This window comes from Triticum dicoccoides, chromosome 4A (genome assembly GCF_002162155.2).
Source record: "Triticum dicoccoides isolate Atlit2015 ecotype Zavitan chromosome 4A, WEW_v2.0, whole genome shotgun sequence".
In the NCBI taxonomy this organism is placed as follows: domain Eukaryota; kingdom Viridiplantae; phylum Streptophyta; class Magnoliopsida; order Poales; family Poaceae; genus Triticum; species Triticum dicoccoides.
In genome coordinates, this window is record NC_041386.1 from 615,579,843 (window position 1) to 615,598,082 (window position 18,240).

General features: G+C 45.4%; 1 protein-coding gene across 1 annotated transcript; it reads right to left on the reverse strand.

Annotated features, from left to right (window-relative positions):
- Positions 1 to 1,048: 1,048 nt before the first annotated feature.
- LOC119287371 (ABC transporter G family member 48-like) lies at positions 1,049 to 9,554 on the reverse strand. Its single transcript, XM_037566909.1, has 19 exons — positions 9,009 to 9,554; positions 6,943 to 7,025; positions 6,698 to 6,782; positions 6,290 to 6,580; positions 6,110 to 6,200; positions 5,107 to 6,007; positions 4,867 to 5,027; positions 4,671 to 4,774; positions 4,376 to 4,541; positions 4,221 to 4,289; positions 4,038 to 4,138; positions 3,616 to 3,948; positions 3,224 to 3,514; positions 3,013 to 3,096; positions 2,719 to 2,852; positions 2,326 to 2,553; positions 2,056 to 2,227; positions 1,660 to 1,914; positions 1,049 to 1,575 (listed from the first exon to the last, which is right to left on the reverse strand). Exons 1-19 carry the CDS (start codon positions 9,522 to 9,524, stop codon positions 1,306 to 1,308), a joined length of 4,335 nt encoding a protein of 1,444 aa, XP_037422806.1. The 5' UTR covers positions 9,525 to 9,554; the 3' UTR covers positions 1,049 to 1,305.
- Positions 9,555 to 18,240: the final 8,686 nt, after the last annotated feature.

The following is an 18,240-nucleotide window of genomic DNA, read 5'->3' on the forward strand; positions in this document are numbered from 1 at the left end:
TTCGGGGGCGTAGCACGCGAGATACTGGACCGCAAGCGCGTGGTATATGTTCCACGTATTGCTCCATATCAAACGCTGTCGCTCATTTGGCCCCATCACGATGCATGCAGCGCACGGTGTGGATAAAGTGCGTCAATGCCGCCGTGCACTGAAAGTGCGCTCCGGGATTTTGTTGACCCTTTCCTTCCTTCCTTCCTTCCTTCCTTGCTCCTCCCAATGGGTTTTTAATTAATTAATTAATTATAGATAATAAATTGAATCACTTGCTTATTGGCTAGAGTACAATACTACAAAATCTCACTTCATTCATTCTACATCTACATATTAATGACGACAATCAGACAATAATAGATTACAGCCATCCCATGTATGATCAAACATAAATGTTGTAATCTAATTCATATGCACCTTGTTTTCTATCTCACACTTGGGCGGGGTTCCTTTATCCTCATATTTGTTCGTCGGAGCCAGAAAATCTATGCGGTCAATGTCATCTTTTAGAATCATTCTCTTCATAGTGTACAATAGTTGTACAGTAAATTTACGCTACTTTTCTAAAAAAAAAGTCATGTTTGTACATAGAAATGCCACTGCACGGAGCCGTTGCCTGCCTTCGTACCAGATGTCGGCTTGCACTCTGGTTGCTTTCCCTTGTCTCCAATTCCTTCTTTCCTTCCTTCATAAGCCTTTTATTCCTTTAGCTTATAAGTATTTATGCATCAGTTCTTCAAGTGGTCTCACATGTCCCCTCCCGCTTTTTTTTATCATCATAACCGTATCCTTGTGAGAGTGTAGGCATCTTCTTACCACTTCTTGTTGTACCCAAGACCTAGCTGAATGAATGCTTCACGTGTTCGATTATACAATGGCAAATTATAACATGCTTCCTCTTGTACAATTACATCCCTAGTTGGCGACAAAGCAATATTACCCCTAAGACGGACTGCCTGCCTTTGAAAACAATCAAATCAAATCATGTGATTGAATTGAATTGATCCACATGGATAAATCTCTCAATCCCGTGAAGGAATTAACGGAGACCAATGATAAATCTACTGCCAGTGAGATAAAAAGAATTACATTAGGGTAACATTATGTTTACTAGACCAAAAATGAACCAAACTTACACTTTGACAACAAACGACTGGCCAAAAATGAACGTTTCCATAATAACGGTAAAAACAGGGCTGGCATATCACTACCAACTCTAAATAGCAGAGTTTATGCAACAATGTCTATGTATGTATCCTACTACTTCCACTATACAGATATACACACCAACTATAGATTAGGACGTCTCCATTCCTAACGTTTCTGGAAGTTCAACATCTTGATGGAGTAGGCAAACACCAAGAAGAAGCCGATGACGTACGCGAAATGCGCGAGCACGACATACCCAAGGAAATCGTGCTTAATGCCCATACTGTCCTCCAAGAATTGCTTCACCACCACGGGGCTCCCACCGGTGGCTGACACGGGGCTGGAGTTATCGCCAAACTGCGACCCGATGACGCCATATATGGTCCAGGACACGGGGTTTGCCCAGTAGTACCACCTCCACCAAATTGGTATTAACTGCATGCAACAACCAACCAACCAACCATCATCACAACCTCGGTCAACGAATCTAGTTAATTTATCGACGACTGGCTTACTTACCGGTCTCGTAACGAGGAACCCAGCAAAAAGGTTCCAAAGAGGGAGTACAAAGGCTATGATTATGTTTGCGAGCATGGCAGATGAGCTCAGCGCCACCAGCATCATGCCAAATAATGTGAAGTAGTTGAAGCAGGAAATTATGAAGAAGAGGAAATAGAAGAACTTTGCAGCTTTCCACTCATATCCAATCATCGAATAGATGATTAATGTGTATTCAATCCCCTGCATGATGTTGTACATCACCTCCACGCATGTCTGCACAAATCAAAATTTGCACAATCTTGAGAATCGTACTAACTTTGGAATTTGTGCCTTTCATCCAAATAAGCTCAATGAATCTAAAAAATGAATGAATTTTCAATAAAAATGGTTATGAAATTAAGATCGATAAATTACCTGAGCGAATGCATAGGATAATGGAGAGTACATCCCTGCCGCCTTTTCACGGTAGAAAACTGTTCGCTCAATTGTCACAACAGGCTGAACTGTGGTACAGTTGGCAGACCCAAGGAAAAAGACAGCAGCATAAGTGGCTCCAAGTAGATTGAACAGATCTTGTTGCGAGCCTCTGCAAAAAAAATCAAACATAAGAAAAAAAGGTATTAGTGCCTCCACAGAAGCTAATACATTATCATTCAACAATCCCAACTAAGGATAGGATCATACATTTTTGTCCCCTTCTGCCAAAACACCATGCCAAATATAAGGGCATAGATCAAAGTCATAAGGAAGCGCATAGCATTGTGCGCTGGATTCTTCCAATAAGATATGTATTGCTTCCAGAAGTTTGCAACACATTGGTTGTAGAAATTCTGAGAATACTTTGTAGGAAAGAAGAGATCCTCGTAGCCTGGTGGGGCAACGCTTAATTCCTTGATAAGTTCTTGGTTTTTCCTGGTCATATTTGAGAAATAGGAACTGTTGATATTAGAAATGAAAACAACCGCAATCCTGGCACTCCATTTCAAGAAAATGTGTACTTGTTTTGAAGGAATTAACAGCTAATGGATAAAATTAGTGAAAGGTCGTGCTCAAGTTTTAACGAATGAAGCTACTTACCTATAAAGGTCAGAATTAGCATAAATGTCAGCAAAATTTATGTTCAGGCGAGCCTCGGCTAAAGGGGAGCTAACTTCCAACATCCATGTTGCAGGGTTATATCCTTCCGTGATCTTTTCAACACCTGGAATTGCCTGCAAAGCAATGACAACCTCTTCATTTAGGTTTTTCACTCTTCCAAGGAGTTCAAGGCCCACACAAGGCCTGTCATATTTGTAAGCAGGCCATCCGTTCAATTGCAAATTAGTGAAAATCTTGCTACCACACCTCAAAATGTGAAGTAAGGAAACAAACCTCAAAATATTCAACTATTTTATGAGAGTGGTGACCAAGTTCACCAGCATAAATAACCCGTCCTCCTCTTTTCATAAGCAGAAGCTACAAAGGAACCAATGGTGAGTTATTTGCATTTCTAAAAGTTGTAAGAGGATAATGTGTGTGTGTGTGTGTGTGTGTGTGTGTGTGTGTGTGTGTGTGTGTGTGTGTGTGTGTGGAGAGAGAGTACCTCATCAAAAGACTCGAATATATCGATGCTAGGTTGATGAATTGTGCAAACCACAGTTCGCCCAGTGTTAACTGTATTTCTCACCGCCCGCATTACAATCGCCGCGGCTCTAGCATCAAGACCAGAAGTTGGCTCATCCATGAATATGATTGAAGGATTTGCTACCAGCTCCACGGCAATTGTCAGTCTCTTTCTTTGTTCAGTGGATAACCCGTCCACTCCAGGGAGACCAACCATAGCATTACGCAACACATCAAGCTCTACAAGAGTCATGACTTCCTCCACAAATATCTGTGAGGGCGAAGATTAGTCGGAAACAATTACTGTTTAAAGTTCAAACATAAAGAACACCTCATCTTTACTTGATTCTGAAATGTGGCTGGACTATATACCTTTCTCGTTTTTTCGTCAACATCTGAGGAAAGACGCAGCCAAGCAGAGTAGAGAATGGATTCATAGACAGTAACATTTGGTGAATGGATATCAGTCTGTTCACAGTAGCCGCTGATGCGTGCAAAAGTTTCTTGTTTTTTAGGGTAACCAGAGAGGGTGATGCTTCCCTCAACAGACCCACTAGTTTTCCTTCCTGCCAGGACATCCATTAGAGTGGTTTTCCCAGCTCCACTCACACCAACTAATGCTGTCAGAACACCTGGCCTAAAAGCACCACTTATATCAGAGAGCAACTGGAGACGACTTTCGGCGAATCCTTGCTCTCTCATTTCCTGAAACACAAGTTGAGAAATGTTATCATACATGTGATGAATTTACGACCTAACAAGATATGTGTGAGTAGATAGATAGCTATGCTTACTGCAGGCATGTCCACGTAATAGTTCACATGGTTGAAGGAAAGTGAAAGAGGCTGGAAAGGCAAGGTGATTTGTGATCGAGTTGGCCGATTTGTGGCTTCATCTGCAGAAATTGTTAACTAATTAGAACTATTGTTAATGACTTCAAGTGGCTTGATAAATAGTACAAAGACTTGATATCTCACCTATAGGCATTGAAGTGTTTGTCTCATTCTCGTTCTCCTTGTCTGAAACTGTGTTTGAGCTGCTGCCAACTAGATGAGAACAAATCATATATATCTTGCTCACTAAGGCATCAAACAATAAGTAAACAAACCAGAAGAAAACAAATGCTACTCACAGCTCAAATACGTAAGTGCCAGAAGGTACAATATGTTGAACAGAATAGCGAATCCTACAATGGCTCCAATGGAAACCCAAAATCCCCAATCTCTAGTAAACAATCCTCTAGATTTAAGAATAGCCTCGCCCATTGTTCGTGCAGCGATAGATGTATCATTGTTTGGCTGTAGTAAAAATGAAAAGGTCTAGATTAGTTGATATGTCGTCACCTTGACACCACTAGGATATAATGATCCCTTGCCATCCAGCTTAGAAGAAACTAAAAGAAAAACAGGGTTCTAAGAAAAACTCACGTTGGCCCACCTACTGGAAAGGAATTCATTGACTGATATCGCATTCTGACTGTACATCATAGGAGATGACCAGTAAGCCCAAATCCACCATGGTTGGATGTCACCTGTTCACGTTAAAAATGAGGACGGAGAAGGTTTATTTTCATCCATGCAAATGAGATTTATCGTGCCAAGCTTTTCATGACAGGGTGCTTACCCCTAGGTATGACAAATCCTCCAAATAAAAAAATAATAAGGATCACAAACATCCCCAAGGTGTTGGCCACAACCATTGATTTCAAAACAGCACCAAGAAATCGGAACAAACCCATTGCCATTTGGTGAGTAAGGAAGAAAGCTAAAAGCTGACGAAAGAACCTGCAATGAGCAAATAGATGAATAATGGAGTAACGAATCCAAAGATTAAATACAAAAGAGTTAATATACGGATGTATACCTTCCTGCAGCAGGTGCAAAGCCCATTACATAGTAGGTGAGGACAACCCAGACCGCGGACTCCACAAGCGAAACAGGAACTTTCGAGACGATGTTTACCAGTCCAAAGGTCCATGGAGGAAAGAACAAGAAATCCCTTTGTTTGTAGAACGTAGGAAGCATTTTAATAGTAAATTGTAGCTCAGCAAACCCATTGAACAAGACGATGATTAGACTGAAAGTCAAAGCACCAAAGTATTTGCCGCTGTCAGAAATCTGCCCATATGGCATCTTTGTTCTGAAGAACACAGTCATGGTCACGATCCCAAGGATGAGCAACTGGGTAACCTTGAAGATGTAGATGAAGGAGTTGCGCTTCATCAACAACATCTCTCTTGACATCACTGTCTTGAATGACTCCCAGCTGGATTGCCCATACTTATTGGTGGTCAACGCAGCAGGATGGGTTTTAGACTTGTCGAAAGGAATTTGTAGCTCCTTGAGCATCTGCTGGCCTACGTGGAATGACTTGAACCGTTCAACAAACTCTAGGACAGACACGTGACGATACCGCTCCTGGTCACGGTACCAATACTGTTGCTGGTCTTTCTTGGAAGTGACCTCTTGAAGGAAGTCAGCAACTCCTTTCCTTTCAGGGCACCTAAAACCAGCAGCTTCAAAGAATTCCAAGATGTTGTCGCGTGGCCCATGGTACACTATGTACCCTTCTGAGAGCAGAATAATGTCATCAAACAGGTTGTAGGTCTCTGGCGGTGGTTGTAGGAGGGAGATCATCACGGTCTCATTCATCACATGGACCAACTGCCCTATGTATTTCACAATCTGAAATGTGCTAGAGCTGTCCAAACCAGTGGAAATTTCATCCATGAACAAAGCTCGTGCAGGTCCTGTTAACATCTCCCCTGCCATGCCATCGATAGAACGAAGTAAACATAAAAAAAAATCAGACAAGCATAATATAAATTAAGTAAGAAAATTTTATGTATATAGGTATGCATGCATACCAGTGGTTACACGCTTCTTTTGGCCACCAGAAATTCCTCTGATCATGTCGTCATCAATGGGCATATCGGCACAAATGTCAAGCCCAAGCACCTGAGAGTGAGGTTTTTCTTCTTAGACTCAAACGGGCGAGATTTTGCTAGAGAGTTGCATGTCATTGACATAAATAATAGGGTAGTCACCTTGAGAGTAAGATCGGTAACAATATTGCTCTCCTGTCCTTGCACGGCAGTAGCTTTCATAAAAGCATCGATCTCAGGATCAGGCTTTATGCCAGCTTGGCGCTCCCTGACAGCGAGCTCAGAGAGCATGTCATATCTGGCACCGACGCCTAAGCAGCGCCTGGAGAAATCGAGTGTCTCCCTTACGGTCATCTCTGTGTTGTGGAGATCGTACTGACTAACGTACGCACTGGTCCTCTCAGGGTAGAACTCCTCAAACGTATGACCACAGTAAGTGATGTTGCCAGATACCTGGGTGTACATGTTGCAATATCCATATATATATGATGGTGGTTATTTAATTTTGGGATGTATGAGGACATAATGCATAAGCAGAATAAATGAAAAACAAGATGAGTTGAAATTAACCTTGAGGCTTTTGTCAAGCTTTCCAGTAAGGGCTCGCATAAGTGTGGACTTTCCTGATGATGGAGGTCCAAGAAGAAGGGTCATCCTGAAAAGCAACAAGAAGGATTTTGTTGCTGATTCAGAGTAGATGCTGAAAAGTGATTTTGACTATGGTGCTTTTGTTTTGTGATAGAGAAACAATAGTAGTACATAGGAAGAGTAATGATGTGAGGATTAATTATACACTAGTAGTATATAGTACGTACCTTGATGGTTTGATGATGCCATTGACGTTTTGGAGTATGTTGATGGTCTTCTTGTTGGAGGAAGCAAGGCATCCGACAAGACCCTGCAGGCCGGCAACAATCATGCATACATATCGTGTTTCATTTGTGTAAGCACTAAGCAAATGCAAATCATGTTTATTATACAAGCTAGTAGTAGTAATTAAATCCATGTCGATCCATGCATGCATGATGCTTGTTATACTACGGACTAAGAGAAGTAGGAGTTGATGAATGTTGGATCCTGCCCCTACTCGCCCAGCCAATTCGCGGGCACGCCAAAAAGTTGGCGCACCTTTCAGCCGCCAGCAACTTGCCCATGATTTGGCATGAAAATGAACTAGGGAAGCTGTGGCAGCCCGGGCATGCCAATTTATTAGTCCAGAACCAAACAGGTGCCCACGCTCTGGTAAATGACCAAAATTTTGGCTCGGCTGCTCTAAGCTCTCATCCAAACACACCCTCAAATGTGAATGCTTGATGATACGTACTGCAAGGTAGGCCATGATATATAGGGGTTGTTTGGATTGAGTCATTGCTCGCCCTGCCAAACGTTGGCTCGCCAATTAATTAGCGAAGGAATCCGCCACCCCCGTCTCGCCAAAACTTTGGCTCAGAACTGAACTGGGGCTGCTGTGTAGGCGTGGGCGCGCCAATAATTTGGCATCCATCCAAAGGAGTGCCCAGGCTAGGTCAACGACCAATTTTTTGGCTTGGCTATGAGGGCGTCGATCCAAACAACCCCTAGACACGAGTATTAAGTTGGAAGAAAAGAAATGGTGAAAGCTCAAGAGGACGACATTAATTGGCTTGGCCGCGAGCTCATAGACATTTTGTCCAACACCTCAGTTAAGGGACACCATTGGAGAAGGCAACAACTAATTGGAGTCTTGTTGAGACGAAACTTGGCACTGCCCTCTAGAGTAGAGTAGAAGGGATTGATGGATGCTAGTGTCATGATCGATCTGTGGCTCCCCTGCCGCCGTGCGGGGCCGGTCCGGGAGGACCAGAGTTGGGTCACCAGGACAGGACAGGACAGGACGCCGTCGAGGAGTGGGAGATGCTGTTGCCGCCACCAAGAGGGACTTCTCTCGCAGGTCTGCTGGGGCAAGTTTGACAATTTTGACTTGTGAATAAAATCATTTCACAAAATGAACTGCTTCTAAAAAAAATTCACTCAACTGACTTTTTTGAGTGGCGCCCGACACAAAGGCGCCACACTACACTGTGCAACGCCTAACTGACAGGCGCTACACGCCTGGCCAGCGTCGCACCCCGGACTGCGTAAAAATTACCAAGTCAATGTGCAACGCCTAAGAGCTAGGCGCCCACACTATACAACGCCTAGAAGCTAGGCGTTACACTGTATAGTGTGAAGCCTAGATCTCAGGCGCTGCACAGTGACTTAGTAATTTTCGGATCGCACGGGTGCGACGCTGGCTAGGCGTGCAACACCTGTCAGTCAGGCGCTGCACAGTGTAGTGTGGCGCCTTCGTGTCGGGCGCCACTCAAAAAAGTCAGCAGAGTGAAATTTTTTTAAGGGCAGTTCATTTTGTGAAATGATTTCATCCACAGGTCAAAATTGTTAAATTTGCCGTCTGCTGGTGTACCTTTGGCCTTCTCTTGTTGAGTGGACCTGGGAGGGGGAATGTGATGTGTCAGGCTGAAGCGTACGAATATGGCTGACGTGGCAGGATCAATGGCCACACCAGCGCACGTCTCTCTCTCTCTATCTAGTCTATTGGTGCGAATCTGGTGATGTGGCAGGCCATTATGATCACAATGTATCCATCCACCCATCGGTATCCCTGAAGACGTGAAAACCAAGTGTTTTTTTTTTTCTTTCTGCCTGACGAAAAGTTTCTAGTTCAACTCATGGCATGCATGCATGCATTAAAACAAACTTTTTGAAAAAAATTAGAAATTCGAAACTATGACATCAATCAATCAAATGAACATACGTACGTACGTACATACATACATACATACATCAATCAATCAATAGTTTGTGGAAAAAAAAGGAAAAAGAAAAGGAATTAAGTTGGAACCTGCAGGAAGTTAGTGGCCGAGTTCCAGAGCGTGGGCAGCGCCCGGCTGCCGACGAAGGCGTCCACCTCCACGGAGAGGCCCTGGTACCTGACCTCGATGGCCGGCAGGTCGATGCCCACCCGGTCCACACGCTCCCTCAATCTTCTCAAGAAGCGCTCGCTGTCGTCCTGGAACACCCTCTCGAGCAGCGCACGGGCGGCGTCGCCGCTGGCCAGGTGGTCGATGTCCACCAGCCCTGCCTGGAGCTCATGACCGTCGGCGCCTTGAAGCCCAGGAGCATCATCCACATCCAGTGGGCGGGTGGGGATGACTGCGCGGCGCATGCGGTCGTAGGTGGGCAGCTTCTCGAGCGCGGCCCATCGGAGGTTCTCCTCGTCGTCGTCGCGGCCCTGCTGCGAGGCGGCGCGGCGGAAAGGATCCGCCGCCTGACTGGGACTATGCAGGGATAAGGATCTGCCCGCGGAGCGGCGGGAGGCAGCACTGGCGCTGCGGCGGCTGCCCGATGTGAGCTCCATGGCTGCTTCTTCTTCTTCTTCTTGTTGTTGTTGTTGCCTGTTGGTAGTAATTTAAGCAAAGCGAAGCATATATATAGGTTAGGGGATGTTTTGGCCGGCCGCATCGGCAAGCTCGTTGGTTTGGTTTGGTTTGGTTTCCGCATCCGCATGAAACGAAGGAACTAAGGAAAGAAAGAAACTTCCTACGACGACGACTGGTCAGCATGCGTGCATGCCACGCACATGCATGCAGAGAAAAAGTTAAGCGTGAGTTTGGCAGTTCAAACTTTGTACTACGTAGTCTGCATATGAGCCATCGGGCATCTAGAAGGAAGGAAGCATAGCAAGGCCGAGTCTTGCATTGATTCGATTATTGTTTCAGGCCAAGTAGCCAACATGCAGATGCAGGACTAGTCTTCTATCTTGTCTAATTTCTACGGCAGTGCAGTGCAGTGCAGGTCACAATCCAGAGTTCTAGTTGTGCTGCTTCCAAGCTTCCTTGTACTTTCCTTCCCTTTTCCCCTTCCTTCTCAGCACACACAGTTTTTCTCTTCTTTTCTTGTGCGATTTTTTTATCTATTCATTAAATAGCATGGCACGGCAAGGGCCTCCATGCGTTTTGGTGTGTGAATACTCATACTCGTGACAAATTAAGGAAGAAATGTCAATTCAACATCTCTTCTCTGTTCTCTCCTCTCCTGTTTGTATGTCTGTCTGGCTGGCTACTATTCATCAATTTGCCTGCTAAATCTAACTGTGCCTTCTACATTAAGGAAGAAATGTGCCTTAACCGTGCGTGCATTTCTTCCTTAATTTGTCACGAGTATGCACAGTTAGATTTAGCAGGCACAGTTAGATTTCTGGCTACTATTCCACGGTTTAGAAGGCACAGTTAGATTTACGCGCATTTTCAAAATAGACAAGATTTAAGAGAAGACAAGAGATGATCTCTTAGCACAATATTAAAGATAAAGCTAAGAAATGACTCATTGTAGACATGTTTTTTTTGTCACCTCTAATTTACATGCAAAACTTAAGATAAGACTATCTTATCAAGGACCACGGCGGATACCTCTGTCTGCCGCTACCGGATCAATGACATGCTCCTAAAATTAAAGTGGGGTTACCAAAATTCCAACGCTCAAAGGCACCGGTAGGCGGCGCAAGACCGATCGAGGCGGCTGAGCGTTTGCCCTAGGCGGAGGCAACCGAGCGAGCACTGGAGCGCGCGGCGGCGGCTGCTCAGAGTTGTCATGACGCCTCGAAGGTATTGCCGGCCTACAAGGAAATGTCTATGAGGTTAATTAATTTGCCAACGTTCTTTCTTCAACTAGTAGACTAGACTAGACTAGACTAGATGCATCCCCTCGTTGATTGATTGACTTGATTCTTTCTTCAACTAGACTAGACTAGCTAGATGCATCCCCTCGTAAAGAAAAAGATGAATCCTTTTCATCTACTCTAGAAGGAGTATCTATTTAGAATAAGGAGTAGTACCTCCGTCCAGGTTTATTGGTCCCCATTGTATTTCGTGACAAAATTTGATCATAGATTAAACTAACAAAATGTTCACGCATGCCACCAAACATTATATTTTTGAAAACTATGTTTAAATACGAATCCAATGAGATAGTTTTTCTTAACATGCATTAACATTTTGTTAGTTAAATCTTTAGTCAAAATTTGGCACAAACTACAAAGGGGACCTATAAACCAGGACGGAGGTGCAGGATCGGAGAGGATGATGCACTATAGTAGAGATAAGTATTTTCCTCAGTTAAGAACCAAGGTTATCAATCTAGTAGGAAAACCACACAACACTTCGTGAACAACACCTGCACACGAAATAACAAATACTTGCACCCAACACGAACAAGGAGTTGTCAATCCCTCGGTGGTTAATTGCAAGGTTCAAATCTTCACTAGTAGAAAACTACTTTACCTGAGACACATTAGTCCTGGTTTTTAAACGAACCGGCACTAATGTGACCATTAGTGACGGTTCCACTAGCTAGGTGGGCAGGCATCATTAGTCCCGGTTCGTGTTGAACCTCTAGTACCGGTTCGTACCACGAATCAGGACTAAAGAGGTGGTGGCAGGCTGGGGCCCCACCAACCCCTTTAGTCCCGGTTCGTGGCACGAACCGATACTAGAGCCTCACCTTTAGTCCCGGTTTGTGTCATGAACCGGGAAAAGGTTTTCCTATATAAACCCTTCGTCCAGCCCGCGATCGAGCTCTCTGTTCTCCCCCTTTCCTCTCCTTTCTGTTATTCCTCAAAGCTCGAGCTCATCCTTCATTTTGCCCAAAATTTGTCAAGATTTGAAGGCCCCCCATCCATCCAAGTGATCACAAAGGTTAGAAACTTTTTCCTTTTATTTCTCATTGCTAGATTACCTCTTGCAATGCTCTATAAGTATAGTGATTTGTGGGTTTTAGTTTGGGAGTAATTAGTGGTAGTTTATTTGATTTATATGCAATTTGAGCTCAAATTAACTCTTAGTTTGCATATATAGGTGTGGTTTACTTAGTGCCTTCCCGTCCCCGTCCTAACCACCGTCGATCGCCCGCACCGTCCCGTCGCCGGCACCACCTTGGTGAACCTCTTGTTCTTATATTTTTTATAAAAAAAAATCATGTTTGTGTAATTTAGATATATAGTTACAAGTACATTTTTCTTACCCGTACGTTGTTTGTTATACATAGTGGCATGTTTTTGATATCTGTCTCCGTCGGCCCTCACCCGGTTTATGATTTTCATGTGGTATATTATCTTCTATAACTATTTGTTGCATTTCATGTTTATGACAAATTATGCCCATCAAGTTGACATAGATATTTTTTATCTAGGAGGTATGTGAACCGGAAATTCCAACCGACCCTCTTGTCGAGAGGTTAAATTTAGTTGAAAAAGAAAATGAGTATTTGAAAGAAAAATTGAAAAAAATGAAGAAGAGAAGATGAAATTGGAGTTGTATGTTGCCGATGTCGACGATGATCACAAGATCAAGATGAAGAAAATACGCCTGAAGATTAGAAAGATTAGAAGATATGCCATTGATTGTGAGGCTTGGTATCATTATGCTATTGGATCAATTGTTACCTTAGTTGCGATCTTGATCGCATTTTTTGTTGCATTTAAATGCTTTAGGTAGAGAGTTTGTATGTTGTTCTATGAGAATAAGTGTGTATGAACTTGTATTAATTTGGTCTTTTCGATGTTGTGTAATGAAGATGAGCCGGCAATGGATGTACGATGACCAATGTGACAGCCTGGATTTGCCTTCTCTCTTTTTCCGGACTTTCTTTTGCATTTGCTTTGGATTTGGAATTTTATAAATTTGAATCAATTCAAATGGACTTGATCACTTGAGCCAACCCTTGATCTACACTCAAGTGACCCATCCACCCCTAGCTCATCTTTCCTTCTCTGAATAACTCCAACAAAAGCCCAAGGAATATTTTACATAAAAGAAAAATAATCATTTTCTTCCATGAAAATCACTTCAGAGAAGTATGTTCCAAAGAAACCCCTAGTTTTCTTGCTCCTAAAATCCTGAAAAAATTCAAAATATTCTTTGAAACCTAGGGCACCTCCCTGAGCAAAAATATTGCATAAATTTTTGGAATATTTTTGCTACAGAAAATCATTTCTGTTCTGGACAGAATGACCACATTACACAACAAGTATATTTTTCCTTGATCTTTTGGGGCTGATATTTTCTGAGCTTCATTACCTTCCTTAGAGATTGCTAAACTCCAAAGCACAGCCCTTAATTCTCACTAGATCTTTCTCAGCAAAGCTCACAAGTTTCTGTCCAGAAACTTGCCAGGAAGAAACCCACTCAGACAGTTCACCTGTGACCGAGCCAAGCGTGCAAAATAACCAAAACTACTAAGGACTACATGCCAGACATAGTGTTTGCGCTTAGCTCAGCCTGATGCCAAAGTTCACTCCGTGACCACGTTCGTCCAAGGGGTTGGCATGCGGCCGACGCGCTCTGCGGTGCACCAGCGTCTCTGTTTCGCGCGTGCTCGCTGCCCCAGTCGCTGCACCCTGCCAAACCGCGCCCCCATCCTTGTCTGCACCTCCTTAACTCAGCCCTGGCGCTCACCGACGCCGGAGCTCGCCGCAGTGAGCACGGGCACGGCGCGGCCAAGCCAACAGTGCGCCCGTGCCCCTGTGCTCATCGCGTACCACGCTCCTGTGCTCGTCGCTGCTCGCCTACAGTCCCCGCATGATCTTCGGCGCCTTCTCCCCCTCTCACTGACGCCATTCGTCGTCGGGCGCCACTCCAGAGAGCTCCGGCGAGCTCTCGATCCCCGCCTCGGCCTCGCCTATAAATAGAGCCCCCGAGCTCGTTTCTCTCCACACACGCTCTCACCACACCTCCACGACGCCGTAGGAGTCGCAGCCCGGCTGGGCAGGCCTCTGGCCGCCGTTCCCGCCACGAGCTCGCTGGCGATCCCCGTCCATTGCCCCCTCCCACTCCAGAGCCGCTCGAGCTCTACTGACTTCTCCGCCGTGTCAAATGGTGGTCCACTAGTGCGTGCTAGTGCCGTTGGAGTTGCTGGACTGGCCCCGCATCGCCAGAATCACCATCTCCGGCGAGCTCCACACTCTGCCGCAGCTGGAGAGCTTCGTTCCGACCCCGCCCGGCCATCCCTAGCCACGCTACAGGTACGGGCAGGTGCGCCCCGATCTCCTCTCCATTCCTATCCTCTCAGATCTCGTCGCCGGGCACTCCTTGCCGGAGAAATCGCCGCCGCCGCGCTGCCCGGCTCTGCTTCTCCCCCCTCCCCCTCCGACCTGACCGTTGGGGCCCGCTGTCAGCCTCTCATGCTGCGCCCGAAGCGGTATAAGTGGTGGCGCCCCGCTGGTTTACGCCTTTGACGTCACCCCCCCCCCAAGTTTTTCTTTTTCTTTTTCTATTTCAGAATATAACAGAATCTTTGAAATGCAATAACTTTTATTCTACAAGTCCAAATGAGTTGATTCTTTTTTGCATTGTGTTCTTATTGGAAAATCATAGCAGCACACCCAAGATGAGATTTTTCTCTATTGTCTAGAATTTCTGATAATTTTCAAAAGTGTTCTTGATATTTTCCTTTTGTCATTTTAATTATTTTCAGAAGATGAAGCTTGTCTTGAAGACATCCAGGAGGAGTGCGAAGCTCATCTGCATTAAGGCAAGCCACAACAACATTTTCATGGTGTCTTTGCAACGTCCATGATTTTCCACTTGAATATATATGATATTCATTGCATATAGTATTAAAATAAATAATGCTTGTGTTTTTTAGTTTGTCATGATCAAGATGCTTACTTAACAGAAATGAATGGTTGAACTAGTGAGATATAGCTTGAGTAGTTGGACTAAGTGAGTTTGTCATGACTATGGTAATATGAGCATCGGTATTATTTTTCTTTTATGCATGATTAATTTCATATGATAAATGCCAACTAAAAAGTGATGAGTATAGATGACCAGTATGTAAGGACCAAAAATGTTGAAAGATGAGTTTGTGCAAGTAGAACTTTGAATGAGGTTGATCTGTTGTTTCTAAGTGATATGTGATGCATGTTATATGGTTGCACAAGCATGGCATATAGCGACTCGAGCATTTTATTTCAAGTTAAACCTGATGATAATTGAACTTGAACATAAAGTTGGTCGGGTCATGGTGCCACTGAATCGGGCGGACGAGTGCAACCACATTTTCCTTAGTATGGGGAGGCCGTTAGTCGGCCCGTTGTCATGCCTTTTGTCAGTCCCTCCAACGAGGGAAGATTATGGGTGTGCGTTACCCTGGTCCGGTAAACAGACATAACCTTGTGAGCCCGTTGTTGTAATGGTACCTTGTCTCCATTTAGGACCGTTTATTTGCCACGACGGTGGCCGTTTTGCCTTTGGTAGGCTGGGGCCACCCATGACTTAGCCCAATGGGGAGTTGGTCGGAGTGGCCAAAAGAGTGTCATGGCAATGGGAGAGTTCTGTCAGAATGCCGTTGGTCCACCCAAATGGGAGTGCGAGGCCATGGGTTCCGTGGTGTGGGTAAAGTGTGCTACCTCTGCAGAGTGTATTAATCTATCGATAGCCGCGCTCGCGGATAAGGGCCCAGTTAGTAAGTAAGTCACACCATGGATCAACTTTTGTAAAGAAATCTTGCACACTAAGTTATTTTCATTGCACTGGTTGAATCATGATGATGTCAGTGAGACTGACTGCTGTGGTATCATTTGTGATCCGTGAGTGATCACCGTTTGGTTACAAGGTAACCAGTTGAACCGAGTATGGTTTTGTTTGTGATCTGTTATGATCACCGTTTGGTTGCAAGGCAACCCGTTGGTAAGAGAGTCCGAGTGACTCAGCGCACAAGTTTGCTTTCACTGCATGAGTAGCATGTTGCTATTTACATTTATCTTGATTAAATGTCTTGATATTGTTTGCCATTATGGTTATGCTTGTTGTGAGCTTGCAAGTACATTCAATGTACTGACCTGGCGTGTTATGCCAGATTTCAGGAAAGTCTAACTGGATCGGAGTGCTGCCGTGTCTAGACCGTGTCCACATCAGTGTCCCTGTGCTATGGAGTCCCGCTACATCGTTATTCCGCTCCTGTGTAGATGTCGTGCTCGAGGCCCCTTTATGTTCACTAAATAATGTACATATTGTTCAGCCGCAGCGAGTGTGCCGTTTGGCCTCGCTACTTGATGTAACATCGCACTATGCTTCTGCTAGTTTCAATAAAGCGGTTATCTTCTGTACCAAGATGTTGTGTATTGCCAGAAGACACGATCCCTGGGTTGGCAATGCAAGGTAAAGCGGTTGCTCTCAGCCGGGGTGCCACATTGCTTGGTATTAGAGCCGCGCTGACTGTGGGACACGCTAGACCCCGACACATGAAGAAAACGCTAGTTAGTTTGCTAAATAAGTGTCGTTAGTGTTTGCATCTAGTTGCTGCATTACATGCATTAGATTTATTGTTATTTCTAAACGGTTAATTGTTGTGAGTGTAGATGGCTCTGGTGCCGTATCCATGTCAGTTGGAGCTGATGCCATACACTTCACCGCATCTCCTTCGTAACATGTGGCGTCGACTGTAACGTCACAGTGACGACCCAGCATATCGGGTGTACCGGGAGCGTCTAGCCGACTCCATGTATGAGTATCACGCCGTGGTTACCCTGCGCACTAGTTCATCAACAGGCTCTTACACACGTACCTCTCGGAGCGGTTATGCATCCACCGCCGCTCAGGTTGTCCAGTATGCTGCATTCGAGATTCTTGTTGAGCTACGCTATACAGAGGCTCGGATACAGAACCACCCAGGTTTTCGCTTCTATCCATCTTTGCACGATGGTGGTCGTGTTCGCTTTCCTTCCATTGATCCGGCATCTGATAGTGACACTAGCCACCTTTCTCGATATATCACTGCTATTTATCTTCAGATTCATGAGTTGGCTCGAGAGATGATCGTGCTCGTTCTGCTTTTGTCTCTGCTAGATCCGACCCTACTCCACCTTCTATGGGATTTACTCCTTATATTGTGCCTAGTTCTAGCTCGCCTATTTCCCCGGTTACTCCCCCGAGTAGCTTGCGCACCTCGTTGGTGAACCCACACAGTGCTCCTGCTGAGTGGGCATCTCTTCTTGCTACCCCCGCAGCTCCCATGATCCCTTCTCATCCTGCGCCTACCCCTGATGGAGAGCCCTCGAGGTAGCGTCATCGTATTACCTTTAACCCGGAGGTCTCGGTTAACACCGTCAGTTCAGGATCTGAGTCTGACTCGGGAGAGGATCCGACAACACCGGCAGAGTCCTAGAGTGTCCGAGTATCCACAGTGGTCATGTAATGTACGGATGTAGTTGTATGAGCCATGATGTATCGTTGCATGTATGCGAGTAGTCGCACCAGTCATGATGTCTATCTTTCATGTATGAGTCTATGTATAATTATGTTGGAGCTTTTTATTCGATCGTCGTGTTTGTCGATTCTTTCGTTTTGCTCTTTCGGGTTTGTCACTGGCTTTTCTTCCCATTTTTGGATGTTGCTCATCGTGGTTGCACTTATTGGGAAAATAAACAGTAGGATGACGCGGGGAGGCAGCAGCATGCAGGCTTGTGAGGATGTCCTTGTTCGTCGCTCAACAAGACAGGCAGGACACTCCCCCAAGCCATATCCGCAACCACCGCCTCCACCGCCAAATCCACCCTCCACTGAACAAATTATGCGCATGTTTGAAGAAAGAAGGAACAATGATCTGATTGAGCTGTTAAAAAGTGTGCAAGCTATGGTTGGGCAGAATGGCACTACTAGGAAAATGCTTATAGGTAGACATTTAGCAGTAGCGTTGGTTATATACCCCACGCTACTGCTACTTAGCAGTAGCTCCGGCCAAAACCAGCACTGCAAGCGCATGTTAACAATAGCACGTGTTCTCCCGGCCAGCGCCGCTGTTAATGGGCCACGCACTCGCCCCCCTGTTGCAGCTTCAGCTATAGAGCTGGGCCTCCTCCCCCACGCTGCTGCTAAGCCCACCTCTACTTCCTCCCTCCGGCCCGCGCGCGCCCCCTCTCTCTCGCTCACTCTCACACTCACACGCTCACACTCACACCCCCCTCAATCCCCTGCTCCGGCCGCCGCCCCATGTCCTACGCCGGCGCCCTCCCCCGCGCGGGAAGCTCCACCCCAGCCGGCCGCCCTCCCCCCGTGCTGGCCCTCCTCCCCCGCCGG